The 26,053-nt window shown below is 42.6% G+C and overlaps 1 protein-coding gene across 7 annotated transcripts in view; it reads left to right on the forward strand.

Moving 5' to 3' along the window:
• EML1 (EMAP like 1) overlaps positions 1-26,053 on the forward strand; it is a 132,595-nt gene that overhangs the window by 72,511 nt on the left and 34,031 nt on the right. For 4 of the 7 annotated variants that reach the window (XM_083435348.1, XM_083435347.1, XM_083435345.1 and 1 more), the window contains exons 2-5: positions 10,436-10,618; positions 12,115-12,247; positions 20,968-21,102; positions 23,740-23,768. In XM_083435348.1, coding sequence (XP_083291474.1) covers positions 10,436-10,618; positions 12,115-12,247; positions 20,968-21,102; positions 23,740-23,768 — 480 coding nt within the window. Of the gene's footprint in view, positions 1-10,435; positions 10,619-12,114; positions 12,248-18,920; positions 18,969-20,967; positions 21,103-23,739; positions 23,769-26,053 lie in introns of all 7 variants that reach the window. The other 3 variants (XM_083435344.1, XM_083435342.1, XM_083435343.1) reach the window with 1 other exon arrangement.

A 26,053-nucleotide genomic window follows, 5' to 3' on the forward strand; every position in this document is an offset into this window, starting at 1 on the left:
TATGTGTCAGGAGGCACAGTTTCCTAACCCCCCTGGGTTTTCTGTTGCTTTACAATTTTTCATTTGTCACTTAAGTAATCATTGTTCACTGTAGCTTTATAAGTAGGTTTATATGACACTACCGTGACTACTCAGCTCTCATATTTTGGGAGGGAGGGGAATAGGAAGACTTATTTTAAACCACACCATCTTAATATTATGAATATTAGGGTGAATGTGGGTGATTCCTAATTGAATGTGCAGGTGAAAAATTACAAAGAGATTTATTGCAAAACAAAAATCCAAGTGGAAAATCAGATATATACACGCTAGTCGCCAAATGGCTCCTTAAACAAGGGTTACAGTTGCCAAAGTGGAAGGCCTAGTTGCCATTTGGGGGCCAAATGGCTCAAAAGCCATATTTTTCAATACAGTACTACCTTTTGGTTCCTCGGATTCATTCTGATTGTGCAGATAAAATATATCGGATAGAATTTCTGCTCTCCCACCTTAAACTAGTAAATCTTGCATTGTAAATAGACCATCCCTGTTCTTTTGAGAGAGGCACAGGAATGCTGCTGCACATGTATGTCTGCTTGCCTGCCTTCGCCTGAGAATGCAACAGGTCCTCTGTGTGTCACTTTTACTTTATAGTACCAGAGCTATGCAGGTGCTTTGCTGATTTTATAGCGACAGAGTGTAGCACTGAAAGTCAAGAATGCTGGCCAGAATTTCCACTGGTCATCAGTAGTATGCTGTTCAGCCCACTGTAGAAGGAACAGCTGCTTGGGTCTCCTTCAGTAAGAGGGCCATCTCTTCTCTTGGTTGTGAGTCGAGGCCCCGTCCACCCGTTTTATGATGAAATAAGACACATGGACACAAGTATTTTAGGTTAATGGGCTAAAAAAGGCCACAACTTTATCGGTTACAGAATTTGAGTGGTATTGGCTTAGGCATTGGATCTGAACTGACAATACTTGGCTCCTGCCCACTCTGCAGGAAGTCACACAAGGGTTAACAACCTATAGGGGGAGCTTGTTGATGCAAATGGCCCTAGCCACCACCTGGGCTTCAGACAGGAACCACGACCACCAGATTCCTGTAACGGAATACCCTTCAAGGGGAGGAGTAGGTGATGGCCACAACCTCTCCTCCAACACACAGCACATTTTCCAATGCCTAACTGCCAAAGCTTACAAAGTTGTGACGATTTGCTACGAGATAGGCAAAAAACCAAGTGGCTGGTGCCAATCTGCCAAGTGGAAGAACTTTCTACCAGGCCCCTTCAACATGCGACCAACCGAGGTCCATAGCAAGGTCAGGTGTTGAATGCACGAGAATAGAGGGAGGGAGGGAGATCTGTGTGTGCAGGAAACAAACAGGCTGAGCCACAGTGCCGCGCTCGCTTAAGAGCGGCAAACCATGCCGCCCCCCAGCCAGCCATGTAGGCTGGCTGTGGGCATGATGTAGGCCAGGGACTCTCAGTGATGCAGGGGGCTTGTGTGCCAGCCATGCCCCCCTGCGAAGCGCGGGAAGCAAGACTCGCTCACAACCCCTCCCCTTGGGGAAGAGGAGAGACTTTGTCTTTTCAACCTGTGCACAGTGGCAGGGCTGTGGCAATGAGTGGCAAGTTGCTGGGTAATTTTTTTGAAGTATCAACATTTTGGATCTTGAGGAACTCTCTTCCACTCTGTGCGAGGCAAGAAGATCCAAGATTCGGCATTCATTAAGGGATCATCCGCACTTCCGCTTGCCCTGATGCTTCTGTCCAGGAAAACCTGCTGTTTACCGCTGAATCAGAGCAAAAGTCATTTTGGTTGGTGTTTACTCTGATTTACAGTGGTACCTCAGGTTACAAACACCTTGGGTTACAATCACTTCAAGTTACAGACTCCGCTAACCCGGAAGTAGTACCACGGGCTAAGAACTTTACCTCAGGATGGGAACAGAAATCGTGCGCCGGCGGCAGCGGGAGGCCCCATTTGCTAAAGTGGTACCTCAGGTTAAGAACGGTCTTAGGTTAAGAACGGATCTCCGGAACGAATTAAGTTCGTAACCAGTACAGTGGTACCTCGTGTTATGGACAGGATCCGTTCCGTAGGCCCGTCCGTAACGTGAAATGCCCGCAACTCGAAGCATTGTGTCTGCGCAGGCGTGTGACGCGATTTGGCACTTCTGCACATGCGCGATTTAGTGCTTCTGCGCATACGCGAGCGGCGAAACGCAGAAGTAACCCTTTCCGGTACTTCTGGGTTACAGTGGGATGGAACGCAAAAAGACGCAACATGAAGCAGACGGAGCATGAGTTATGACTGTAGTTCTAAACAGCAGGTTTTCTGGGGGAAAGCAATGGGACAACTGTAAGTGTGGACGAGTCCCTAGTTACCTCAGTGTTTGCTTCTGATGGCTGTATTGAAATAGCAGTGTTAAGCGTGCTTCTAGATGGGAACTTAATTTGCAAATAGGCCGTTGAGATACTGCAACAGAATCAGCAAGGCTTTTCCCCCTATTTACTTATGGGATTTTTCTTGCAAAAGGTCAGCTGAAGTTGGGGAATAATGGGCAGGCATTTTGATGCCAACAACATTGTATGAACACTGTGAAAAACTAGCGTGAGGAGCACTGATCCCACAGTAAACACCCATCTGGAAGCACTCTTGTGTGTTGGCGTGCATAAACAATGCAGAGCTGTACATGGGAAAGAGGAAAACTGGAGAGAAAAGTGAAGATAAGTTGGTTGTTGCTGTAGTCAAGCCGTGAAAATGAAGAACGTGAGCACAGAGGAGCATTACACCATTTTTTGTAATGACCCATATTTAGTTACTTATTAAAACATTTATGTGCTAGATTTTCTGCCCTTCACCTGGAGTCAATCCATGTATTCTTTACATAGCAAATGGTAAAGAAATATGTTCTTAACCAGAGGAGATGAATACAATCACTGACCAGCAATGCCACATGCAACAAATTCAGAAGTTACCAGAGTCAAATGTATAACTGCAGTACATGTGACAGTGGAACATTGATTAAATACTAAAGAGGGTCCAGGAAACCCAAGTTTTCCAAACGCTCCAAAATAAATGCAACTCTGGAAAACGGATACGGTAGCAAGCAACGGTAGCAAGTGCTTGAAGGCTTTTTTTTCTGGAATGACTCTTGTCAGGACTAGGCTGGAGATACTTGAATCTAGACCTGGAGCCTGTGGAGAAGCTGGAAGCAGCAGAAAACTGGAAACATCTGGAGTCTGAAGGTCAGCTAGCATTCCTCTGATGAACAAGTAAGGGCAGAAATCCACACTCCTAATATAGGAGATCTTCTCAATCCAGAGCTCTTGGTCTGCTTGCCAGGCACAGGGGCTGATGTTGCACATTATCCGTAGACTCTTTCTGTACTGGAAGAGATCTCAGGTTTGAGTGCACAGCCTCACATAATTAGAACAGCCTCTAACCAAGAGCTATCTTGTTTAAGCTCCATAGTCCTTGACAGTCCACAATGAATGGCTGAACACATCGTTTATTTGATAAGGCAAAACCCTCATATGAAGATGCCCCATATGGAAGCAAGAAGTGTGGCCTGGGAACATGCCAGGTATATGCAGAATGGGGTCATGAAAGACAAGACCTGACTCTTGTTTCAAAATAGAAACCACGCAGAGGCAGAGGCACATTTAAACTATTGGAAAAGTTTTGGTCACTTCCGGTACCAGGCCTGTGGGAGACATTCTGATATCACACCAGGCAAATGCATTGGTAAAATTTTGCATTTTTCTGTTGACGTTCTTACCCCTTTTCCAAAACATGAATGTTATATGGCCTAAGGGTTGTATTCAGCGTAGCACTAAGAAGATGGTACTGTCAGCGCAAGCATTTCTGCTTGACCCAACAGAACAATCGTCCCTCTGCCCCTGCCCACTGTTTTGGGGGTTCTCCCTATCCTCCAGAGGAGATTTGGGGAGAAGGGGAAGTCCCCTTGTGCTACTGGGAGTTGTTGTGATGGCTTCTCCTAGCATAACAGTTTAAGTGAATGTAGCCCTAACAGCTTTTTCTTTAAAGTAACCATCAATCATCGACTATCAGGTTCCACATAGGCAAGTGTGTGTGTGTTTAAAAAAGTCAGTTTGTCTTGTGAAAGATTAGATATTTAGATCATTTTGGACTTTGGCTTGGAGACGTTTCCTAAAGCTAGTATAACTTAAAATTATTATATACTGCATAGTATATATCCAGTTAACTGCCAGTGTTGCTGAATTATTTAGCGCAGTGGGGATCCAGAAGCTTCTCTCGGCATATAAAGTGGAGTGGAAGACGTGTCTTTATTGTTGGCTGCCAAAAAACTTGTAATTCAGCTTTTTCAGCAAATGTTGGTTTTGATATGGGAGGGGAGGTCTACTGCCCAAGCTGACCAAACACAAGAAATGTCTATTATTGTTGCCTGCTAGATTGTTGTCAGGCATTGCCAGGTTTCTTTTGTTTTTATATGGAAAGATTTCCTTAGTAGGAATCACAAACAGCATATTCTCTCTAAATGTTTACATTTTAGGGCCAAACTAGAGGCAATGCTAAATGCATCACTTGAATTTGCATATTTGGTTGTTTGCGAATGTTGTTTTTTTTTGCAGTTAGTAGCAGTTACAGGATATGGAATCATAGTGAAAATATTGACCTCTTTCTCTCCCATTGAAGTCTGAGGAATTCTTCAGTGTTGTGATGGAAGAGGACAGGGATAACCAAACCAACCCTGTACACCACAACCCTGATAAAAATCATGACCTCCCAAGGCTGCTATTAAGTATGAAAAACAAAAGCAAAAAAAAAAAAAAAAAAAGGAACTTCCAAGTGATGCATTTAGCGTTTTGTCTGGTTTGGTCTTAAGAACAGAATTCCACATACACGATTAAACCAAAGTAAAGTACTTTAATAGACTTGTTGCTTATATGGGGTGGCGGGTGTGTGTGTGTGCTAAAAGCAGGTGCTTAACTCTTCTCTTGAAACTCATAGAAAGATGCTTAAGTCTGGCTATATCACATGTGATAATATTGCTGCATGGCTCCCTAATCTCCAAGCTGTACAAGATTCCAGGCACTTACCCAGACTTACCCAGGCCCCGTGTTTCCTTTTGGAAATGAGGCACAGCGGAGACCGTGGTATCCTTAATATACATGGTTTATTTACACATATATGCAATATATATATTTACAGAGAGAGAGAGACTTCGATAATTTAATACTTAAGCTATCCTTCCCTAAGAAAACTAGTAGGAAAAAGATAAGCATTTTAGTTATGAATAAAGCAACATTCAGAATTCTAAATTAAACCATTGGATCTTCACTAGGAAATCATACTTTTGGCTGCTATTCAAGGGACTCTTTAAATAGTAATTGTACTTCATTATGCCGGTAATATATTTGTTACTTTTTAATTAAGTATGCCATGCTTCTGCCCTCTTCCCTTTTAAATAGTTTACATAAAAATCATACAAGCTCCACAGTTCACCCTCTCTATAGATTTAAATTTAATAGGGGTTTGTAGTTCTATTTTGATGTAGTCGGTATTTCTTAAGAGTGTGGCATGGGATACTCTCAGGAAAGGTATAAACTATCTTGCATGTCTCTTTGGGAGTAGGCCTTTCAAGAGCCAGGGCTTAAGGTTCCCCAAAATGCAAGTTGTGCCACATTGGGGTTACTGAGATGGAGGAGTAGGTGACAAATTATGCAGCACCAGGATGTGTAGAAGCTTCTTTGGGGGGGGGGGGAGAATTAGCATAGGAGTTTTAGATGCTGCATTCAGTTTCTAAGTTGAGAGTTGGGGCATCTGATTTTGAAATGTTTGGGAAACAGTGGGCCTGGTGATATATCTTAAGTTTGATGTTGGCTTATGCACAAAGATGTGTGCATGTGTATCTATTGCTTTGCTTTTCGGAGGAATAACCAGCAGTGTCTATTCAGAACTACATTTTTGCAAGCGGAAGTAACTAAAATCGTGTGTGTGTGTGTGTGTATTTGTACTCCTAACTTCTCTGTAGTCCTCCGAACACTGAAATACTTTCCTAAACAATGGGATTCTTTGGCTCCCAAGGTGGCTTACAGCATTAAATGTGTATCTCAATATGACAAAAACCAAGACCGGCAATTAAAAATAATACATTAAGCCTGCATTTCAATGAGGTCTTTTAACAAACAATTTAAAAGCTGTTAAAGGTTTGGTGGGATAAAAAGACATTTGCTGCCCATCTAAAACCATCAAAGACAGTGTTAGTTGATCTTTCCTTGGGAGAAACCTCTCTAGCTTGGGTGCTGCCATTAAAAAACCCCTCATATGTCTCGTGACAATGCCTAGTGTGGGTCTGTCTTGGCAGCAGAACACACAGCAGGGCTTCTGCTGATTTCCACAACTGTTGGGCTGGTGCATATAAGAGGAGGTGGTCCTTCAAGTACCCAGGTCCTAAGCCATTTAAGGTTTCATAGTGCCTTGAAAAGGCCTGGACCTAAACATGAAGCCAGTACAGATGGAAGAGGGTGGATGTAATGTAGTCTGAATAGTGAGGGTCCAAAGGTATTATTCCCTTTTAAAGGCCTTCTTAATGTGTACATGAGTAATACTAGCCAAATGGCAGCAGTGTGAACTGTGGGTGAAACTAAGCATTATGAGATACATAGGACTACAGCTGAAAATGTCAGCCCTAAATGTAAACTCCCTTCTCTCTAGTATCGGGATAGTAACACTGGATTTCCCTTCCCCCGTGAATAGAAGTCACTGATGTGAAATGGGCGGTTAAAACATATCTGCCTGCTAACTGATTCCAGAAAGCTGCAGCTGCAACAATAAAGACCCAGATGAGTGCATTTCATGAGCGCTTAAAAACAGGGGCTGCAGACAATATTAGGGGAGACCTCCCCTGCAGAAAAACACCAGGCACCCTTGTTTAGAGAACCGTTTTGTCCACACAGTCCATTGTGCCTACTTTCAGTGATAACTGTTGGCTTCAGATACCACAGTGAGTCGTGGTAGCAGCAGTGGGGAACCTATTGCCTTCCAGATGTTGGTAGACTCCAACTCTCATCAATGCCAAATGTTCCATAACCCTTGAGTTGTAGGATGATGCTGAGTTTCCTACAAAAAGAAGCCCAGGTTCCCACAGATGCCATAGCTCAGTCTCCTCTCTCTACCTGTTCTTGAGCCTGTGTAGCCATGAGACCCCTGTTTGAAATGAGGCATCTTGGAATACTGTAAATATTCCGCAGGTTTAGCTACTGCGGATGTTAGTTTCCCGATGGCTGCTCAAAAAGTTTTCTCGCTCTTGTGTTCTTAAAATTTATCTGCCTGCTCAAATAGCAGTGGAAGATATTTATTCTAAACTACCTTTCTTGGAAAGCCTTGATTTTATCTCCATTATATATACACCGTATTTTTCGCTCTATAAGACGCACCAGACCACAAAACGCACCTAGTTTTTGGAGGAGGAAAACAAGAAAAAAATTATTCTGAATCTCAGAAGCCAGAACAGCAAGAGGGATCTCTGTGCAGTGAAAGCAGTGATCCCTCTTGCTGTTCTGGCTTCTGGGATAGCTGCACAGCCTGCATTCGCTCCATAAGACGCACACACATTCCCCCTTACTTTTTAGGAGGGAAAAAGTGAGTCTTATAGAGCAAAAAATACGGTAAGCTGGGCCTGCTTGTTGAGAGCGCAGCCTTTGATAGTTATCACATTTCTGATACATCTTCATGCTCTGCTCAGTTCAGCGACAAGATGGCTTAAAATTGGAAGGTACTGTGGGGATGGATTAATCACCCTGTATTGTCCTGGAGAGAGTCATGCGGAATCTTTCCAGTGAGATCATGGATTAATTAGCAGGGAAAGAAAAGGAGCAGCGTGATGAGCATTCCCATTTATACAGAACACTCTTTTGGGAACATATGGTCCTCAGCGATGAGCTAAATGTTAAGAGCGTGTGCTTTATGTCTGTGAAACAAAAGCCAGGAAATACTATTTTTAAAAAAATTTGTCTAGGCAGTATTTAAATTGAAAAACTTTTTTTTTTTTTTTTTTAATGAAGACATTCTACAGCTATTGACAGCTTATATGGTGTACCCAGAGATAACTGGCACACCTCTCTAGTGGATTTTTAAATAAACATGTGTCATTCTCAAACGTTATTTGAAGAATATTTCTTGCTATATTATTTATTGTTTACTAACTTGTGAATTGCCTACCACATAGATCTCCCAAGGCAATTTACAGACATACATCATATGACTCTTATCGTTCAGGCTTCAGTCCCAGACATACGTGCCATTGAACACAGTTGGAATTCATTCCAAGGAAATAAGTTGAATTCCTCCCAATTTTGCTTGGAAATTGTTTTCTGGGGCTCTTAAAAGCTTTCCTCCAAAGGAGAGGTTAACTCTAAGACCCATTAACCCCCCCCCCCCATTTTGGATTATGATCAGAGGATGCTTCCGTACCCATCTGCCCTATCTGATCCCCAAAACAACCCTCCTCTTTTCCTGGAGTGGTGTGTGTAAAAAGTGGGCTTGGTGGCTCATTGGAGACATAGTTCCCTCAAAGGTCTCGGAATAATAATAATAATAATAATAATATAAATAAAACCCTGCCCATCTGGCTGGGTTTCCCCTGCAACTCTGGACAGCTTCCAACCGAATATTAAAAACACAATACAGCATTAAACATTCAAAAAAATCTGCCTTCAGATGTCTTTTAAAAGTAAGATAGTTGTTTATTTCCTTGACATCTGATTGGAGGGCGTTCCACGGGGCAGGTGCCACTACCGAGAAAGCCCTCTGCATGGTTCCCTGTAACTTCCCTTCTCGCAGTGAGGGAACTGCCAGAAGACCCTCGGCGCTGGACCTCAGTGTCTGGGCTGAACGATGGGGGTGGAGACGCTCCCAAAGTATAGTTCTTCGGGGGAGGATTCCTAATGCATGCAAATCTAGGAGGAACGATGCACAAAGGTGAAACTTATGAAGATAAGTACAAGAAGAGAAGGGAGGAGAAGGGATAACATTAAAATGTATTGGACAGGACTCAGACATAACCTGTATTGCTGTCTCATTGTTTTCAGTAGCTGCTGTCTGGCTTCAGTTCTTATAATAAATTTATTTCTCATTGTAGACCTGCACTTGTGCTCTGCCGCCCTTAAAAAAGTTATATGTCTGCTGAGCCACCACCACAGCTTAACTTCACGCTGGCACAACTTCTGTTCTGGGAATGAAAAATGTTGGATGTATGTGAGCTTCACGCCCACCCAAGTATTTAGTATAAAGGGTTGACCTAGCACAAAGTACCGTCCGCCTCCCTTGTTGTCTTTCACCCCAGCCATTTTTGCAGAGGGTGTTGGTATCAAGGAATTAGGGAAGGGGGCTAAATTGACAATACTGATGTATTTCATTTTGAAGTAAATTTTGAATCCAACCCATGCTTGTGTCTGTATTTTTGCTGTGGACAAGGAGAAGGCTGTGAAAGATGCATTAGGAAGAGTCAAGTGCAGAGGGACCACTGTTGATGGAATTGCTGAAGTGGGGGGACGGGACCAAATTCCAGTCAAACTCATTGACTGGAACTATGTAAAGTCATATTGAATTTAGAAGGATGCTTGCTAAGTTGAGCTTGTTTTATGATGTTTTACATCCAGTCTGCGATGGGGTTGTCTGTCCAGTATGCTAATTCTTGTTACTTCCAGCTGAGTTAAAGTACAAGCTTATTAGATCAGTGTAGGCCTTATGTCTCTTCAAGGCATGCTTCATGTCTGTGGAATCTTATATGAATGCCAAAGTGCCTGTTAAATCTTAATTTTGGGATTAATACCTCATACAGCTATATTGCAAAATGATCTGCTGCTGAGCCCCATGGCGGTTTCTAAATGCAATTAGATTTGGCTGAGGAATTTTCTTTTACTTCACATTTCAATCATTGGGGCCTGTTTTAGTATCAAACCCTGATGACTAACTGGTGGTCGGTAAGGTCCATAATCTTACTATAACTGTTCCTATATAAAAATAGCCATGTTTTAATGTTTTGTTTGCATTTGTATTGGGCTCTTGAACATGTACTGTGTTGACTTTTGACCAAGGTGAAAAATACCTTGCTGTAAAGTCTTTTATTTCATTTTGTCCTTTCACGTCATGCTTTTACACCTTAAAAGAAAGAGAAGTGATGCTGGATTGACTTCTTTGTTACAATCTAGTTCTCCTTTGAAAATAAAAGTTCTGCATAGCAAAGTATGATACAATGAACAAAACTCTGAAGGTCGATTTTGTAGGCTTTTAAGATCTAAAATTTAGCTTGGCTTCTAACAACTTTCTGCAATTGAATCTTAACATTGATAATAGTGGGGAAATAGTTTGTATGGTTAGTAAAAGTTCTCAGGTGACGATGTTTCCTTAAACCTCATGACAAATTTCCGAAATAAAACCCCATCTTTCTAAAATACTCTTTTTAGATGACAGTGCCTCTGCCGCTAGCAGCATGGAGGTGACAGACCGCATTGCTTCGCTGGAGCAACGTGTTCAGATGCAGGAAGATGACATCCAGCTGCTCAAGTCTGCTCTGGCAGATGTTGTTAGGCGCTTGAACATTACTGAGGAGCAACAGGCCATGCAGAACAAGAAAGGACCTACCAAAGGTATCGATTTCAAACATTCCCTCTCAAATTCACTCCTTAGACCTGAGCATATGTTGCAATAATTTTGATATTTTTCGGACCAGTCAAGTATATTGAATCCTTGGAATTATCTGACAGAAGTTTGTGGTCTCAACTTCTTTTCATGGTATACAGTTGATCAAACTTGCAGTTTGATTTTGAAGTGTTTAGTCTATCTGAAGCATGCTCTGGCTAGGAAAGTGTTCCTTTTCCTAAGGTACCCGACAGTGTCCTGCATAGTATATGAAGAAACCTTGTTCAGCATTCCATATATGGAAAGACCTATGTATTTGTGGCTGCAACACTCCTGAAGGTTGACCACATCATTTTTCTTCTTTTCTGATGTCTCAGAAGGTGAGACATGAAATACTGATAATCTAGTATATATCCTGGTACATGCTTTGAAAAATGAATCATTTTTTGGATGAATCAGATCTATGAGTGACAGTTCATTTAACATTTTATTAGGTAAACTCTGTTCATTATTACTTTCTGAGGGACATCTTTGGGAGAAGAAACAACTAAGGAGTAAACCTTACACAAATCTTGTACACCTCCTTCTGGCAACTTTTGCCGCTAAGCAGATGTCTTGCTCTGCTTTCCTTTGGACCACATCAGCGAGGCTGAAAGGCGTGTCTTGTTGTCTCCATACATACTGCCCAGGCTAATGCCCCAGAGATTTCAGTAGGAAAAGTTGGGCAGTTGCTTGATAAATGAGCTGATCTCATTGATGAGGCTGGGACTGAAGGGGGCATGGCTGCTGCGTCCTTCTCATGCCATCCTGTCAGCCCTGAACCACTTTATGAAGCTGGGATGATCCAAGGACCGCATTGACAAGCCGGGCTTCACCCTGCTAGGGCAGACAGATGGCACAGTACAGCCCCACTTGGTTCCAATCAGGGTGGTGCTCTGGCAGCAGTGAGGGTCGGGCTGGTGTGGCGAGCTTTGTCACCCTCTGCTCCCCACCTGCCCTGGCGCACATGTGCACCTGCCTGCCCCGGAATCTGGCAAACCATGCTATGCCACCATCTAGAGCTGAGGTCTCCTGTGCAGTCCCCAGTGAAGACCCACTCCACTTCCTGTTTTCTGTGCACAGAGCATGTAGGATTGCAGTTTAAAGTTTAGGAAGCAATTTCTAAGGCTACTTACTTGCACCCTGATTGTAGACTGAAATAATCCTTATTTCTCATAATGTGGGGGAAGTGTCATAGCCCAATGGTAAATGTTCTGCTTTTCATGCATAAGGTCCAAGGTTCAGTCAACAGGTAGGGCTGGGAGAAACTTCTTGGCTGAAACCCTTGAGAGCTGCTGACAGTGTAGACAGTACTGGGCTCGATAAACCAGTGGTCTGACTCAGTGTGGGCACCTTCAGCTATGAAGACACACAGAAACATTTGCAAACCCTTTATTTTTTTCATCAGACAGACTGTATACTTGTAATCCTCTATTTGATCATCTCTTTTTCTTTTTTTTAACAGCAAGACCCCTTGTACAAACACTGCCTTTAAAGACTACTGTTAATAATGGAACTGTTCTACCAAAGAAACCCAGTGGCTCTCTACCTTCTCCATCAGGAACCAGAAAAGAAATTGTGTCACCAGCAGCAAAAAGGTATTCAATATCTATCTATCTATCTGGTGTATATATATATTACTGCCTGCCTGCCTTCAGCATCTAAAACTGCTCCTCTGAGTATTTTGTGCTCTCTGGGTGAAACTTTCGAGATAAATTTCTAGATAATTAAGCCAAATTACAATTGGAAACCTTGTAGAAATATCTTCAACTTTATTCATGCTAGATTAATTAATCAGGATTAATGTTGTTGCAAGAATTCTAAAGGAGCGCATAATTAGGCTGTTATTTTCTTTCCTCTGTAATTTGAGGTTAAGAGCAGGAAATGTCTACTTAGGGATTTTGTAATCTATTCTGAAAATGAGTGCCTTTGTTTCTTTACCGAACCAACAAGAGTATCAAATACGCTTGATAGGTAGCTCCTCCAGTAGTTTTCTTTCTATTGCCAAATTGTATAAAATTACGGCTCCTGTTCTTCCATTACTTTCATTTTCTGAAGTTTGCTTATTTTCATCCATGACAGGCAGTCAGCGAAATCCCTCGAAAGCATAGTGAGATCAAAATCCCAACCCTTTCTTCCCACTGTTCACATGTGTAAGGGTACTTTTTAAAGATGCTTTTACAATTTCCAGTCATATCTTCTAAAAGCACTTATGCTAAATTGCCACGTTGCTTGACTAGCCTCTGCCCAATATTTTAATCTGGAAATATATAAATAATGAATGATTTCTTTGAGTGGCAAGTGACTGTAATGTTCTTTGGTTCTTGCGCCAAGCCACTTGGCAGTGTGGTCGTGTTTTGAGCAGAGCTTCTTTTGGGATGACAGTAAGATATTCATAGATGAAGGATTCTCTGTGGTGGGGGGAGAGTTTAGGGTCTGTACAGCACAGAGATGGTATACTAACCAGAAAGTGAGCCTGCAGCGTGCTGTAACAGTTGCCTTGGTGTAAAACGTGTGTGTGTGATTCCCCACAGGATTCAAGTTTCTTGCCAGCACAAAGGAACATGCATATGCATGTTGGTGCTTCCTTCTCTAATATGGCAGGAAATGGGAGGCAGATTCATGAGGCATGTTGTGTCTGTAAAAGCAGAAGAAGTGTTAACACACTGGACCCTCCCATCCAGTCTAACTTACCATGGGCAACGAGGTCAGATCGAGAACTCATCAGCGTAGTCATCATGCACCTGCCATACTATGATAGAGCATGTTGCAAAGTCCACGTGAGCATTGATACTCCACAAATGATGAAATAATTTTGGTAACTAATGCAGGCGCAGGCAATGCTTATACTTTCAAATTCACCTGAATCCATTAGGAGTGAGTCTCTCTGTAACCTTGTCATCATCACTTGTCTGGTAAATCTTTTTTCTGAGGCTCAGAACACTTTGTCAAAGAGGCAGATATAAGTGTATGCTAAGAACTTTCGTTTACAGTAGGCTGTAAAATGGTGCCTTCTCATCAGCCCCAGCCAGGAAGGACAGCACCAGTTAGAAAGGTTGGTTTAGAGCAGGGGTCAGCAAACTTTTTCAGCAGGGGGCCGGTCCACTGTCCCTCAGACCTTGTGGGGGGCCGGACTATATTTTTTGGGGGGGAATGAATGAATTCCTATGCCCCACAAATAACCCAGAGATGCATTTTAAATAAAAGGGCACATTCTACTCATGTAAAAACACGCTGATTCCTGGACCGTCCGCGGGCTGGATTTAGAAGGCAATTGGGCTGGATCCGGCCCCCGGGCCTTAGTTTGCCTACCCATGGTTTAGAGGAATGATAGTAGAATATACAAAGACAGATGCAGCAAAACATGCATTTCAGAAAACAACAACTTATTTTTAACTTCAGTTTTATGTATGAAGTTGTGTGTTAGCCAATACACTATTCATAATATTTTGTGTGTGCACAGTGGGATAGGAAATAGCTTCAAATGGTAATAGTAAAACAGAATTATTGACACTAACCTGGACAAATTCCTATAAATATCTACATCCATAAATAGCCTTTTTATATCTTAAAAACAAAGATTGGAAGGAAGAGTATGTTCACCTTGCTCTGAGCCTCTGAGCAACAGCAAATGTCGTTTCCCCCTAAAACCTCTTTAAGAGTCAGGGAAGCTTCAGAGACTGCAGATTCAGCCATGGGGTGCAGAGCCAACTCCCTGCAGCTTGTACAGATGGTGAAATAAACAAATGCATCCACTTTGCACATTTATAGGGCACACCAAGGGTAAATGCTCTGTGCCTGTTAATTTGTAATATATTACATGGTCCTCCAGAATTAAGACAGCCAAACTCCTTGTGCAAAGTCCTCCACAGTTGAAGCTTTGCTATAGATTGTAACATTGAGAATACTTCCATGTTTTCAATCTTGTCTATCACAAGATTTGGAGATGAGCTCAGTGGTAGAGTACCTTGCTTTAAATACAAAAGGTTCCAGGTTCACTTTTTCCCTGGGAAATACTTCTGGCTAAGGTGATGTTCACACAGCAGTTTAAAGCGTATTTGTGCATATGTGCTTTTTATTTTTTTGCATTGTCCACACAATGTTGTCCTCATCCAAGTGGCAACCTGCTCTTCTCCCCCCCCCCCCAATTTAATGTGGTAAAGGGGGGGGGAGTACATCATAAACTTGCATGCTACTCAATCGAAGCACATTGTGTGGCAAGCTTCTTCTTTTTTTCATATGTGGTGACATTTTGCTGAGTGCCATCTGTCACCGCATCCCCTCCTTCTGCTGGCAAGGTGCTCCTTGGTTGGCTAGTGTTGGCCCTGGCACACACTACTTATGCTTTTAAATCAGCTGTTTTGTACAAGTCTGGCACATATGTGTGTGTGTGTGTGTAATATATATATATATATATATAACTTGTATTAAAAACAGCACTGTACACAGGTCCGTGTGCTTGCCTACAATGGACCTCAGGTTTCTGGAATTCAGGGAGGGCGGAAGAGCAATACACTGGTACCTCTGGTTGTGAACAGGATCTGTTCCGGAGCCCTGTTCACAACATGAGCAGCAACCCCCGTCTGCGTGTGTGTGTGCCGCGATTTATCGCTTCTGCGCATGCACGTGACGTCATTTTGCGCATCTGCGCATGCGCGAGCGGCGAAACCTGGAAGTAACCCTTCCAGTACTTCCAGGTCACCGCGGGACGCAACCTGAAAAGATTTAACCTGAAGCAAATGTAACAAGGTATGACTGTAATTGAGAAGCAGGGACAACAGCACACAGTGCAAATGTATCCCATCAAGCGCAGCTTACCTGTGTGGATGGGAAACATTAAGGCAGAGTTCAACTGAAAGCACTTGTGTGGTCAGGCACGCACAAAAGAGCACACAGAAAAATCAGATATGCGCAACCCAAATGTGCGCTAACAGTCTGGGAGTGTTAATGTTCCAAAACCCTGGAGTGTGGCTGATAGTACTTGTGTATACTGCTGCTGATATAGTAGTAAATAATAGTGAGGTAAACGGATCAACGGTCTGACTGAGTACAAGGCCGCTTCTTATCACAGCTGATATCATATACTGTGTTTTCACTTCTGAATAATTTATCTGAATAGAGGAATGGGGAGTTGAGAAGTGCCCCATGGGTAATAATGAAACTTCCTGTCGTTCTTAAATCGTTGGCTCTAGGCAAGTGTTATTAACCTCGGCTTGAATCGGTGCGGTGCTTTCATTTAGTCACCTTAGGCAGCGCAAAGGTAACTTGGCTAGAAAACATCATTAAATCATCAGGGGGTGGGGGGAACCCTACAATATTTGGCATGCTCATGAATTCTATGTGCACGGCAGTTTTTAAGTATTGAGTTCTTATTCAAAGCTATCCTTACAGGTTATAAATGTTTGCAACCACAACCGTGCTTAATTACTCTGGGAGCAAGTATGTAATGAGACAATGCTAAGCCTGTTTTCTTCTCTCTCTTTTGTGTGCTGTTTGCAGGAAATGTTTATTCTGTGATCTTAAGCACTTGGGCGTCCCTTCCCTTGTTCCATAGTCTATTGCAGGGGTAGCCAACATGGTGCTTCCCGGACATTCTTGGACTACAACTCCCACCTTCCCCAGCCAACATGGCCAGTATTCAGGGTTGATGGAAATTGTAGCCAATGACAACTGGAGGTCACTTGGCTGACCCACCTGTGGTCTATAACGGGAAATGAAATGATGCTAAACTGCAGAGTTAATTGCAAAGAGATTACATCTGCGGGCACGTTGGAAATCTGAAAAACAGCTGTGGGTACCATTTCACAGAAGAAAAAGTGGGGATGCTCAGAACCACTAGCACCGCCACCCCAAAACAGACAAGGAAAAAACCCCCGCACCCACCCCAAGACAAATAAAGCGGGGCGGGGGGGGGGATTAGGAGGGGCGGGAAGACCAAGATGTCTCTATTTAATGCTTTAGCCTTCATTTTGTATTTCAGCCTCCTTTCAGGTTACTCAGAGTGGCATTTTAGTCTCTTAGCAATCTTGTGGGATAAGTTAACCTAAGAGATAGGGAGCTGATTAGGGTGAGCTTTGTTTGCTTCGTTCGGTTTGAATGTTTTGGGCTTGCGCACAGGACATAGATTAGTAGAAGTAGAAAAAGCAGAATTTATGCATGTCACACAATCCAGATTTAGTGTGGAAGTGGGGGTTGCAGGGCAGGTAACATAAAGTACATGCAGCCCCCTCTGTGATGCATGTCTCTACTAAACTTTCTTTGCCAGCACCTTACACACCCCATGAGTTTGTTAACCCAGTTGCAGCAAAACATAAGACTGATCTTATTCTGGTTGCCCAAGTGTGAGGAAGAAAACTGAGGCTCCAACCTGGTGTCTTTACAGTATTCAAAATTATGAGTTTTGTGCTCTGTATCAGGAGTACGCGATTGCATGGGGTAGTCAGGTTGTGCAGTTTTGGGATGCCTGCTACTTTGATTGCACGTAGTTCAGGTTTCCTGAAGCATATGCATGCTCTCACACACCTACACACACACACACGCACACCCTAACTAGTATAGCAGCCACTTCCACATGGTGCAGTCCCAAACTTACCCACCACATTCACACGCACACATGCATGCACACTCTTCCATGGCTTGGGATCAAACTATGGGGAAGCACCTGCCAGCTGCTGTGACGGAGGGGGAGGAATTTGGATGATTATACCCCTCTTCACTTATTTAGTGTGCAAAATGAGAGGGTGGGAGATGGAACATCATGTATGCCAACTTTTACAGGTCCAGCAGGTAGGATATGTAGTTTGAGCCTTCAGCACCCCAAGAAATCACTGGGTGGGTCAAATCTGCCCCCGTCAATACCCTCAAGAGTGTGGCATGTGGTTCTTAGGGGAAACTAACAGGAGTATTGCCTAAACTGGGCCAGAAAACAAAAAGGGACAGCACTGATAACTAGAGTGATCTTAAGGAAATAATATACAGTGGTACCTCACAAGACGAATGCCTCGGAAGATGAAAAACTCGCAAGACGAAAGAGTTTTTCGTTTTCTGAGTTGCTTCGCAAGACGGATTTCCCTATGGGCTTGCTTCACAAGACGAAACGTCTTGCGCCTTTTTTTAAAAACCGCCAATGCATTCCTATGGGAAACCGTCAATACACAGCGGCGCTTCGCAAGACGAAAAAACTCGTAGAACGAAAAAACTCGCAGAACGAATTAATTTCGTCTTGCGAGGCACCACTGTAACTAAAGTATTTAACATAAATATGAAAGAAATTATTGTCTTCAAAGGAACCCCAAAATGTAAATAATTTCTTATGTATTTATACGAGGGGGAAAATGTGTTGGTCCACAGAGGGTCAAACATAAAATCCCCAAAGTCATACAAATACAGCATTTGCCTCCCTCTTACTTGAATAATGCTAAATTCGAGAAGAGATGGTGGTTTATGTTCCTAGAAAACAGCACTGTCAACTGTCCCTTGATATGAACTATACTGATCATACAGAAATTTACTCAAGGTAGGGCAGATTTTCTCTTGGTTACGAAATGTTCCTCTCTTTTATAAAAAAAACACATGTCACTGTGTGCTGTTGATTCTTTAAAAACTTAACTCCTGTGTATGGTTGTCCCCCTTTTCATCTCATTTCCCCCCCAGTGACCTGAATTCTATCTTTAGCTGGAATGATTGGAGAGTATTTGCTTCCTTTCTTGCCTGACGTACTGTGAAGATATTTTGAATGTCTGGCATTTCAAATAATTATACACCACCATTCATTATTTCTACGTCTGTCTGTGTGTATAACTTATACTGTCCTCCTTGTCTCTCCCCCACCCCTTTACTGCTCTAGTATTGAGTTTCCTGTCTGTCCTCCATTGATTACTGCTGGCTGTATTCACCAGTTTTGTTGTTTTGTTTTTTTAACTTTTAAAACCAAAAGATCCTGAGATGTCTACATACAGAAAGCATCGCTTAATGTATTAAAGTGCTTTGCAAACTCTTTGTGGGGCTCTCAGAATCTTTTGCTCAAGGTGCTATGTTTATCGGTTAGCTTGAACAATCAAGGTAGCTGAACAAGGAACTTGTTAAATGATTTAGTTCCTTAATTCTGCTTCACATAATATGCAGGATTGTATATTGATTGCATGAAAAATGTATACGTCTTGTATTTTAACTTTTTTTTATATGAATGTTCTCTGTCTGTACATTCTTATTTTTACTGCATTCACTTTTATTCTGCTTTGTTTATGCACTTCTCATTCATGGATTAAGCAGGTCTGTGAGTCTTCTCAATGCATGCAAACTGAAAAAAACTGCTCTAAGGTGAGGGAATTCTTACTAGTATTGTAATATGTCATTTTCGTTCGTCCATCTGTCTCCCATCATTCATAATGAAATTAGCAGTTTGCATCACCAGTAGTATGTATTTGTAGTAATAAGTAAAAGCTTGAGTAGTTGAAAGAAAGAAAAAGGAAGTTCCCATAACCAGCACTTTTCATATTACATTTTAAGGAGTATTAACGTTGTTTCCTCTGTTTCTGTACTAACATTTCTATACTAACGTTTCTTGCTTCTTGGTGAGGATTTCTTTCTGATCCGAATGCCTTTACATGCAAACATTTTATGTGCAATGAAACTGTGCTTGTTAACATAAGAATATAAGAATAACCTGCTGGATTGGGCCAATGGCCCGTCTAATCCACCATCCTGTTCTCACAATGGCCAACTCGATGCTTGGTGGGAAATCAGTGAGCAGAACATGATCCCAAGAGCACTCTTCCCTCCTGTGGTTTCCAGCAGCTGCTAGTTAGAAGAATTTCTGCCTCCATTTGTGGAGGTAGAAAAGCAGCCATCATGGCTGGTAGCCATTGATAGCCCCCTCCTACAAGAATTTGTGCTGCTGTTAGCCGCTTTGAATCTGCTTGCGGTTTTTTATCCAAGTCCTAGATGCAAATGTATGGGAGGTGTGCGGCCTAATCGGGACACCCAAAGGTGCCATTGCTGAGCTATCCCACAAGGGCAAAACCCAGGGATGCTCTCTGACCAGTTCTGTAAAGGTTTATCTAGCTTATATTATCTTTATTTATACCATATGTAAGGCCTTCTCAGTTCATTTGTCTGGGAACTTTTGGGTACCCGAAGAGGAATTAGACTACTACCAATCAGTATTGTGAATTGTTTTTGGAACTTTTCCCCATTTTCCAAACCAGTTTGCTAAAGGAGATAACCGCTGTTCTCAAAACAGAAATCCAAAGTCCTACTGAGCTTGAAGAGTTTGTTGCGTGGGTCACTGCCTCGTGGTCTCAATTGCCCTAATGAGAGCAATCTAAAGTGTTGATATATTTCAGCCGATTAACAATATGACTATGTTTCAGTGAAAGATATTGAACCACGACTGAAATATTTATGACCTTGAACTAAACCCAGTTAAATGACTTACGGCACAAAACATTTAACTTGAGTTTAGTTTCAGGAAAAAATACTTAGAAGCATGGATCCATATGTTATATATTCTTACGTAACATGCCTGTTGACGTTGTATCAGCATGACTAGGGACGTCACCAAAAATGGCAGAAGTGAGTGCCCCTGTTCCATTGCTTGCAAGTAGGTTCCAGGTGAGCTTGATTCAGTCTTCCTTTTAGTTATAAACATATTAATAACAAACAACAAGACTGAAAGTACAAAACGTTCGAAAAGAGTCAAGTCAGTTCTGTTATTGCTACAGACTATCTCTTAATGAAAAAGGCAAATGACCTGTTAAGACATGAAACAAAGTATGAAGGAAACCACTTCCCCCACCTCTATAACTTCCTTTCCCCAAAGAGCCAAGCAACATGTCTCTGGTGATGGGAAAGGTGATGATCAGTCCTCCAGATCCCTTGTGAAGCATACTTTCTGAAGGTCTGGAGCTGTGGTAACAGATCCCAGCACCCCCAGTGGGAAAATGATGCCATGTGTATCAGTTTCTGCTGGGCAGAAGACCCTCTACACACCCACACAGATTCTACATTTTTCCCACGGAATATTGGGATGCTTGTGTGTCCCTGAGAAGGACTGAGACCAGGATGTGGTCCTATATTTGCATTTATGTTTGTAAATTATTTTTACTCTTGTTAAAAGTTATGCATCCTGAAACAGTGAAATATAAACCTCTGCATGTTTGCCCATGTTTCTTTCTTTTCTTCTTCTTTTTTTTAAAGGATTAATAATTTCAGCTCACCATAGATTACTGTTTGGGGATTGTACTTCTGAAGAGCTTGACGTGTAGACTCAAACTAATGTATTCTTTTTTATAATTGGGTGTGCTTCCTTTTCTGTTAGCACTGTCAAAAGAACCAACTCAGCTGAGCGTGTATCTCCTGGAGGCCGAAGGGAAAGCTATGGAGATTCCAAAATCAGCCGCAATCGAGCGGGATCCACAAGCAGTTCATCTAGTGGTAAAAAGAACAGTGAAAGGTAGGGAAGGAGCTCTTGCTATATCCACTTGGCTCTTAAGGCTAGTCACAACGTTTGGTGGTGCTGCGGTTATTAAAATACTATTAAATCCCATGTGCATGGCACTTTACAGACTTGGCAAAAGCAAAAAGACTGATCCCTTGTCACAAGAAAGTTGCAAACAACATGTTGAAAGTAGGAGGAGACAAAAATGTGGCATGGAATAAGTAGGGACAAATAGGGATGGGGAAGAAATCTACTTTGGTTAGGATTTGCATTTCTCAGATTTTTGTGATGTAGTTCTCCAGCTTAAAAGAAATGTATTTAAGGAACAAGTGTGCATAATAATACATATATTAGGGAAATAGCATATAAAGTGCATTATATCAGGGGAGATTGCTTGCAAAAATGTCTGTGTCAGGCAAAACGGCGTAGAAAAATGGAGTACATTAGGAGAAATGTGCAATAAATGCTGATGAATTTTCATGAGGACTTTTTTAAAAAAATTGCAAATGTGGAGATCTGGACTGGAAAAAAGCAGAAACTGAGAGAAAGAAAAACCGATGGATTTGTCCATTCCTAGTGAGAAATGAGGGGGTGGGGAAGGAATGGGAAGGGCAAGGATAACCAGCAGTGAACATAAACAAACGCAGAAGAATGCAGTGCGGTGAGGGAGCCTGAATGAGCAGCAGCATTTTGCAGCATGCATAGCCTGCGCAAACAAGCTGCCACCCCACTCCTGCCATCCTTGCTAGTCTTCCCTCCATCTTCAGGGAGGGGGGAAAGCCTTGCCTTGAGGAAGGGGGAGAGGGTAGCAGCTGATTGAGGGTTCCAGTGAACCCAGGAAAGACCTGGCAGGCTTCTTTGCTGGTGGCAGATGATGATCTCATAGCATCTTTTTTTTACTGGGGATTGTTGATGCTTGTAGCCAAGCAACTATTCTTGTCAAATGCTTGCAAAACCAATTGAATTGTTTTCACTGAAAGGGCTCGATTGTTTTTCAGGGCAAGCACTTCGGTGCCTTCCCAACCCTGGTTACAGGCACCCATTCAGCAATCTTACGTGGTCTTTCATATTTAGTAGTGAACTTACCCCAGAGAAAATGTTTAGGCCACAGTTCTACAGCAGGAGGTTAAGTCAGATGCTTCAGAGATAGTTTCTGAGTTGGAGAAAGATAGAAGTGGTACCATGCAGCTGTGTAGAGCTGAGTTCTAGGCATGTGGAGGTGCAGGGGTTGAAATTTAATAATGTAAGAGAGCAGGATACGTCTTGGCAGTTGCAGGGTGGTCCATTTGGCAAAAGGAAAGTCCCAGCCATGGATATAAAAGTGAAACGGGCAGAATTGCAGGCTGGGAAGAGTTCATGAAGAACTTCAGTAATAACGACAAAGTGCTTGCCTTAGATGCAGAAGAGGATGGGAAGCCTTTGTTTGGGGTTGAGGAGAAGCGTCCCGTGGTCTCTGTGATGAGAAATGTGAATGATTTTGGCAGCAGAGTTTTGAATGGAAGAGAAATCACTAGGAAGTGACAAGGGAAGTCGAGAGAGAACTTTAGTTGTCAAGGCAAGGGAGCACAAGAGCATGAACCAGAGCTTTAGCTGAAATGATGGCGAGGAAGGAAAATATTTTTACAGTTTTGTGCACAGATGAGCAACATGACTTGGTATGATTTATAAGTTGTATTCGGTCATTCAGGGCCATGAGGCTATAATCACACGAGGGAGGAGAGGGCTGTGCAATTTGCCCTGCATCGCTCTTTTCTGTGAGCTGCAGACATGCTCCCCAGGGCTGAATTAGTGTTAGGGAGCGGAAAGAATGGAGGTTAAATTTGATTCAGTTCACATTTAAAGGTGAATGTACCTAATCTGCACTTTCCAAATGAATATGTGAACTGAATTAGCCATTCTTTTTTTAAAAAAAAAAAAAAAATCTCTGAATTTTGCAGTGTTTTTCTCCAGCCAAGAAAGATGTCAAAAATACATGTAAGCTGTGCCTAGAAAAGCGTATGTTCAGTAAAATAGCATGTATTGTATTTGTGAAAATTGCTATGAAAAGAAGTTTAGATTTGACAAAATTGCATACAAAAACGTGCATGTTAGGAGAAATTCACACTTAAAATGCTGGTGACATTTCATGATTTGTTTATTTTCAGTTGTACTGAGGTGGAAATGTTGAGGAGCAACGTTACGATTGGGAAAATGAGAAACTGAGAGAAACTGAAATTGTCAGATTTTTCCATCCCTAGGGAGGGGCCAGTGTGGGACACTGGGGATGGACGGACATAGGACAAACATGTACAGCTCCATTCTCTTGCCTCATGCAGTTATAGTTGCATGATTCTGAATGGTGCAGGGGGGTAGCTGGGTACACTTTCCATGGAGGGCAAAGCTGGCCAGGGGCCCCTTCTGAGTCCCGCCTTAATCATGCCAAGAATGCCCCATGCCTCCCAGCCCATCCAGGGATTCCCACCCTGGGCCTCAGACAAGCTGTGCACGGGCCTGCCAGAATCAAAAACAAAGCCAGAACTTCATCCCTGCTGAACTGAATGGATGGCAATTTTGCTTTATTTGAGATGGATGGTCATGAAGGAGGGTGGGGCTTGGGAGGAAAGATGGGCATGCAAGTCTTGTTAAAAGGATATTTCTTGATTATTTTCACAGCAAGCCTAAGGAGCCAATGTTCAGTGCAGGTAATTGTTTTGCTTTCTTTATTCTTATGTAAATGGTGTTTTCATGATGATATAACCTTTTTCTAAACATGGTTTGAACGTTTGTAGCTAGCTAGGCTTTCTACTGCGTTAACTGGTCAACAGAAATGTCAACAGAACTATCACTGTTGATTTCCTAAAACATGGCCTAGTCCTACTTTACAGTGATTAAGAAATGGTAATTAGTAGTTTCACGTTTTCTGGAAATGAACTTGATATGCTGGTTTTATCAGGTAATACTTTTCTTTTAATTTTATCTTTTTCAAGAAGCATGTACAGTGTCCTTAATTCAGTAATTAATGATGAATTTTGAGGGGTTCATTTGGGATTCAGAGTAGCATCAAACATTTACTTGTTGTGCCTCAGTTTTAATGATCCTCACTTTAGCATCTGTTGGAGGGAAGGCAAAATACAAATATAACAAGCACATAAATCAAAAAGGTCTGCAGGTGTTTTTTTGTAGGCAGGTTAATCTTCCCTACAAATACAGGCACACGAGAAAGAGCCTCATTTCCAGTTACACACCCACCACACTTGACGAAAAGCAGCACACAGCAACATTTCTGATTTGTGACCGCTCACCCGACAAAACCAAAGCTCATAGGAGAAAATGGGGTTGAGGTGGAAAGGACAGTGTTAGAGCCTGTGAATACTTTCCTTCAATCAAGCAGAATCATTCCCTAAATCAATGACAATGCTTTTCCCCCTACTTCTTAGGAGCCAATATTGGGGGGGGGGCATACTTGTTAACATACTTCCCTGTGTTTTCTATCTATTCTGCTTTTAAAAAGAGGAGTACACGCTACTATTGTTGTATAGAAGGATCGGCCATTAAATGCATTCAATCTGTTGAGAGCATCAGCTACTAAGCCCCGCACTAATGATCATTTTACTACATCCAACATGTGGTAAAATCTTCCTTACCACTTGGCACAGTGAAGTAGATGTCTTTATATGATTATCCCAACTGTGAGCATCACATTTGCCGTTGCAAATAGAATAAGCAGTAATACCCACAGTCCTCCACTTTCGGCTTCTCTCGCAAGAATGGTTGCATGATGACGTGGTTCAGACATCACACCAAACCATGATTTGTTGTGATACCTGAAGCAGTACCATCCGTTAAGAGTTTGGGTGTAATTCTTGACGCCTCCCTTTCCATGGAGGCGCAGGTTACAGCAACAGCCAAGATGACATTTTTCCACCTTTGCCGCATCAAGCACTTGGTCCCTTACCTTTCCCGCCCCGACCTGGCCACAGTGATCCACCTCCAGGCTTGACTACTTGACTACCAGTGGTCACCTCCAGGCTTGACTACTGTAATTCGCTCTACGCGGGGCTGCCCTTGAAGCTGTCCCAGAAACTTCAGCGGGTGCAGAAAGCAGCAGCGAGGCTCCTCACGGGGTCTCTGCCGTGGGAGCATATTCACCCAGTGCTTTTCCAGCTGCACTGGCTCCCGGTGGAGTACAGAGTCAGATTTAAGCTGCTGCTTTTGACCTTTAAAGCCCTTCACGGCCTAGGACCCTCGTACCTACGGACCGCCTCTCCCGGTATGCCCCACGGAGAGCCTCAAGGTCCATAAATAGCAACACCCTAGTGGTCCCGAGCCCTAAGGAAGTTAGATTAGCTTCAACCAGAACCAGGGCCTTTTCAACACTGGCTCCGGTCTGGTGGAACGCTCTGCCTCGTGAGACCAGGGCCCTGCAGGATCTGATTTCTTTCCGCAGGGCCTGTAAGACAGAGTTGTTCCGCCTGGCCTTTGGCTTGGAGCCAATTTGATTCCCTCCCCCTCTTTCTTTTTCCTTTTTCCTCCTGTGATGAGGCTGCATTTTAATATTTTAATGTTTAAATGTTTTAATTGTTGTATTTTAATCTTGTTTTTAAGTTGTATTCAATCAACTTGTTTTTATTATTGCTTGTTAGCCGCCCTGAGCCCGGTCTTGGCTGGGGAGGGGGGGTATAAATAAAAATTATTATTATTATCCAAGAAACCATGTTTTTCAAGTGGCCTCCAGGCAAGAAGCATGGTTTGAAGCTGGTCGGCAAACTACAATTTGGGGAAAATATTCTGGGTTAAAAGAAAAATAGTTTGGGATATTCCTTTGTGTGCCCCCCCCCCCAGCTGCTATTTGGAATAGCATCCTGAGCTTGTTGTGGATGGTAGGAGATGATGGAAAATGAAATAAACCCATGGCTGGTCTGTACATCTCAAACACAACTGGTCATTTGCAGTCTAAATTGCAGTTAGTGCAAACAGCAACATGTGA

This window comes from Podarcis tiliguerta (assembly GCF_965153285.1).
Source record: "Podarcis tiliguerta genome assembly, chromosome: 1".
Taxonomy (NCBI): domain Eukaryota; kingdom Metazoa; phylum Chordata; class Lepidosauria; order Squamata; family Lacertidae; genus Podarcis; species Podarcis tiliguerta.